Source organism: Penaeus vannamei, chromosome 23 (genome assembly GCF_042767895.1).
Source record: "Penaeus vannamei isolate JL-2024 chromosome 23, ASM4276789v1, whole genome shotgun sequence".
Classification (NCBI taxonomy): domain Eukaryota; kingdom Metazoa; phylum Arthropoda; class Malacostraca; order Decapoda; family Penaeidae; genus Penaeus; species Penaeus vannamei.
The window spans coordinates 14,463,560-14,468,559 of record NC_091571.1 but is presented as its reverse complement, the minus strand read 5'-3'; the positions used below and the strand labels follow the sequence as shown (position 1 = coordinate 14,468,559).

Genomic DNA, 5,000 nt, shown 5'->3' with positions numbered 1-5,000 from the left:
GTGAGCAGGAGGAACTCCCCCTCGACCAGCTTCCGCCCATGACGTACTCCATCATCCTGCAGGCTTGCGTCGACTCGTACCGACACCGCAACCTCTCCGCTCACGGTATGACTCTGTTTTTTTATAATTTATGGAAGTATTACAGCTACGATTAGGGTATGTTAGTCCGTTAAGGTATCGTTCTGGGGTATAAATGCAATCTAGACCAGAGTATCAACGTGGTGTACACTTGACGATTATCCCTGTCATGATCATCATGATCGTTCAGCGTTCGTATTAATATCGTCGTAAATATTACTGCTATTAGTAAATGATACAATTAATCATTTTATCAATGCTCGCGTTGAATTGAGAATCTGAATTCTTTACACTGGCCAATCCAATGCAGGTCCAAACGTCTCATAAACCAATCGGCGTAAAAGAGAGCACTTTTGCAATGGCAAGAAATAAAATATTTATGACCTGGAGGGCGCGGAAAAGCTGTCTGGTCGACGAACTTTGCGGATAGATTTATTCGCAGCTCAGATTATACGGAACAGTATGAGATATAACCAGCAATAAGTGTATGAAGATAAGGAAAGAGCGTGAATGTTTTTGATGTGCAACTGCCTCCTTCTATATCCTTATCGGTTTGTAAGCAAAGTGTAATGGAAAAACATTAAACAGGCTTCCCAAGGGATGCCGACGCTCTGAAAATACCCGGATTTCAAATGCATCAAAGATATGTATGCAAACTGCAACACTTTAAACATTCTGGTGCATATAGAGATATGCAAAAATATTTCAAGCAGTATATTTCTTCAGAATCATTTCATATCTTCCATCTTTTCGTTCACCCTGGGAGCTGACGAAGCAGATAATTGCAAGTAATCAGTCAAATTAATCTTAAGTGATGTCAAGCATCAACACCATCGACTGAGGGTTCAGACGCCTGCAGTTGGATACCAGATACTGTAAGACGCTAAAATTTATTTCCTTTCGTATGATTTTCTTCGTCGCCTGCACGCAATGCCGATGTCAGTTTCCTGCAAAGGCTATTCCACTGCATACGGAAGTTGACTTTCACTTCATTCGTCAGTCTAGAAGACATGTCGGCAGGGCTCGGTGCTGCCACCTAGCGGCTGTCGGGCAAAGGATCTGTGCGAGCAGGCGTGTTCGCTCCCTGGTCGTGGAGGGACTTCTTTGACCAAGACTCTGGAAATATCGAGTTGTTTACACTGTTTATTAGGGTTCAGAGTTGCTCTTTGAAGTATACATACGACCGGAGTAACCTTTAGTGTTTGAAGCACGTTCAGGCTTAGATCCATGACTGTTCACGAATATCAATCCTCTGATTTCTTGTCGAGTTAGCTTCTTGTAGAACGGAGACAGGAGCAGCGAGCCCGAAGAGTACGAGGAATTTCTTTTAAGGTGAACAGATCCGACGTCCCCTATTTTTGTTTTTAGGCTAAACAAGAATTTTTTACATGTGGACGCGATCTGAGCGGCTCATCTACAGAAATATCAATAAGAGAGAGGAAAATCTTGACATAAAACCTCAGGAGACCTCCCTGTCGAACCATCGCTATACAGTGAACCCTTCCTGGTTCTGTCATGCCAGCATACATGTGATGGCTCGCTTGGAACCGTAACTGCCATGTTATTTGTATCAAATATTATATTTACTTATGATAGACGGTAAGTATTTGTAAATGTTAAAGAATTCATCAGAAATCGACTCCAAAGTACCTCTGAAAAGCAGGCAAATACCTATTTTTTTGCTGAGGTTAATTACACACCGACATCAGCAAGAGCATTTGCACGCCCTCTAAAAGCACTCATATGCAGTAGAATATAAACACCTGATATAATCCTTCTCCAGACTGTCTTCCCGATATCGGATTGATGCTGCCAATAGGTAATCAAAGTGCCCCCGGCCCGATCAGGGTGGTCGCAATCATTGGGTCAGCCGTAATCAATATCATATAAAAGAGCATGCGTATCGAAATGATGATTTTGACCTTTCCATCAACAGTTTCCAAAAATAAAACAAATCAAAAACTACAGATTTTTTTTTTTTTTTTACAGGAAACAAACTACCAGTTCCATCGAAAGAATACATTGTAATGCTGTTGCTCACTATTACAATAGAGTTCACTATTGCAATAAAGATGGCGGAATATTCTTTCAATTCCGTAATGATTAATTCCCACACAAATCAATGCAAGAGTAGAATCTGGAAGTTGTAAAAATAAAAAAGTTAAAAATCAAAATGTTTCTTGGCTTGTCTTAGTTCAGTTGTCTGTCCAATGTATTAGATATACGTGAATGTGTGTGTGTGCGTGCGTGTGCGAATGTTCATTCCAGCCTTCAGTTCCCAATGTCTACCCAATGTGTGTGTGTGTGTGTGTGTGTGTGTGTGTGTGTGTGTGTGTGTGTGTGTGTGTGTGTGTGTGTGTGTGCGTGCGTGCGTGCGTGTGTGCGCGCGCTTGTGTGCGAATGCTCATTCCAGTTCCCAATATGTTTGGCCAATGCTGCAGACAACAAATATTTGATTTTATATCCGAAAGTAATCCGAACCCGCTCAGTATGACTGATGAACCTGGCGAGCTAAACGAAAGGGATCCCGGAGCCAATTCAGATTCATGGGGACGCGTTAGTGATATTGGCTGAAATTCTTCCAGCCAAGGATTCTATTCGCAAAAGGCAGATTAAATGAATTTCTGTGTAATTATAGACAGTGAAGCGTTATAACGGTTATAGTATGATTATTTTCTAGACAAACTACTAACAAGAATTTCGCAAGGGAAAGAGGCCACGCAGGTTATCCAATTTCCATATATCTAACAATCATTTCTTTGTATAACGGGAGCATCTAAGAGAATTATCACCCGAACTTCCTTGATGAAGAGACTTTAAACTTGAATCGTATTCATAGCGACGAATGTAGAAAAGGTGTGAGTGAAAGTGAACATTTTCATGTATTTCTGACGATGCATTCGAAACCGTTCAAATTTGTCTCTTGTGAAAACATTCATTCTTATTCATACGTTTTCTAGACTATAACACCAATATGGATAGGGATTGTTCTGATAAACCTTTGTAAACATGCAAATGAAATGGAAATAACAGTAACTAGTAATTAAGTAAGTAGAAAAATGGCAAAACCGTTGTCAATATTCATCACCCAAGTCAGTCTCACCGAATCACCGAAGAAATACAGTCATCATTTCACTATATATTTTAAAGGAAGCAAGCCTGGGAAGACCAATTCCTTCGCATTTTTCCTTGGCTGAAAGAAAACCCGCTTTGCTCTTACATTCCGACATACAGGTGGGCTGGAGAAGAAAGTCCATTTGTTCTGATTGAAGTTTCGTTCAGCGAACATATTTTCTATAAGCAAAAGATCCCATATGGTTTTACTTTCTTTCTCTCTCTCTCTCTATCTCTCTCTCTCTGTCTGTCTGTCTGTCTGCCTCTCTCTCTCTCTCTCTCTCTCTATCTATCTATCTATCTATCTATCTATCCATCTCTGTCTGTCTGTCTGCTTCTCTCTCTCTCTCTCTCTCTCTCTCTCTCTCTCTCTCTCTCTCTCTCTCTCTCTCTCTCTCTCTCTCTCTCTCTCTCTCTCCCCCTCTCCCTCTTTCTCTCTCTTCATTTTATCTTTGTGTTTATATATAGATAGACAGACAAACAGATATACAGATACAAGAATAGCAAAGTACTGTATACGTATCATTACAGCGATTTTCCGCTTCTATACAATCAACAAGCAGATTGTACTCTCATTATGCTCTCCCTTGTCTCCTCTCGACATAAAGCTCTTGCGTCTCTTTCTGTAGCCACCATACAGCCCGCATTGCTGGTCTCGACCCCGTAAATCTTTCACATTTGTGCTTCAGAAATGCCCGTGCCTGACACTGCCTCCCTCGGCCTTTCTCGCAAGAGACAGGTAAAATATCATATGCTCTTTGGAGGAATAATACGGGAGTTTGTGAGACTGTATTGGAGCTGAGCGCGTTGAGTTTATTTTTCTTTCATTCTTTCTTTTGAACTTCATGGCCAGGTTCCCTTTCTGAGTAACATTCGCCATTTACCCGGTTCTGCAGATCGACGGAAGGCAAAGGCTATTGCGTAACTGTACATCAGAATACATAGAATGAAGAAAGAGGCCGACGCATCCTCTCCCGGAATGTAATCTGCAAACGGAAGCGTCGAGATTCAAACTGAAATCACAATCTCTGAAACGAAAGCGAAATCTTACAAATAGAAGCGAAGGGTGACTCACAAAATAACAAAACCTTCGTGTGATACTTGTCTTCATATTCGAGTGTCCTGTTATAAGATTAATAAGGAAGAGAGAAACAATAAATCGATGATTTTGTTCCTAATGATTGTATACATGACGTTGTAAATATGTTAAGCCAAAGCAAATTCACACATACACAAACAAACAAATCCACACAGGCATCTTTATTGTTATTATCAAAATTACTTTGATAATAACATCTACCCAAACGCAAGGGCTATATCTCCATGCTCTGCTAACTTCAATTCAAGAATGAATGAGTAATTTCGTGTCTCCCTGTCCCCCTTCCTCTTTTGAATACGCCTTATATGTTTTCCCAATCTTTGCAAAATGGATTGCCTACACTGCCTTATCAAGCCAACATGAAGGAGTTATGTGACTCGCAAAATAGAGAGGGAAATATCAGTCCTTTCATCTGTCTGCAATGGCTGTGAAGTCCAGCCTGACTTGCACTGGAGGGACATACACAAGCAGAATAACAAAGGTTTTGATAGCTATGGATTCTTCACTTCATTGCAGGCATAGCTTTGGTAGGCGTAAGGACACAGGGCATGCAATTAAAACGCAGCATTATTAGTGCAATGTGCGACATGCGTATAGGAGTTTAACGGCGTGTGAAGACTTGAATGCCATGGATATATCATCATTTGCATACATCATGGCTGTGAGTACTGGGTTCGGTTACCAAAATATGTTCATAAATATGTATGAA

The 5,000-nt window shown here is 40.7% G+C and overlaps 1 protein-coding gene across 1 annotated transcript in view; it reads left to right on the top strand.

The window, feature by feature from the left end:
- The window catches only part of LOC138866053 (PDF receptor-like), a 148,946-nt gene that overhangs the window by 56,445 nt on the left and 87,501 nt on the right, over window positions 1-5,000 (top strand). Inside the window, exon 2 of the mRNA XM_070137745.1 lies at window positions 1-105. This exon is cut by the window's left edge and continues 10 nt beyond it. Coding sequence (XP_069993846.1) covers window positions 39-105 — 67 coding nt within the window. The 5' untranslated portion in view covers window positions 1-38. The remainder of the gene's footprint in view (window positions 106-5,000) is intronic.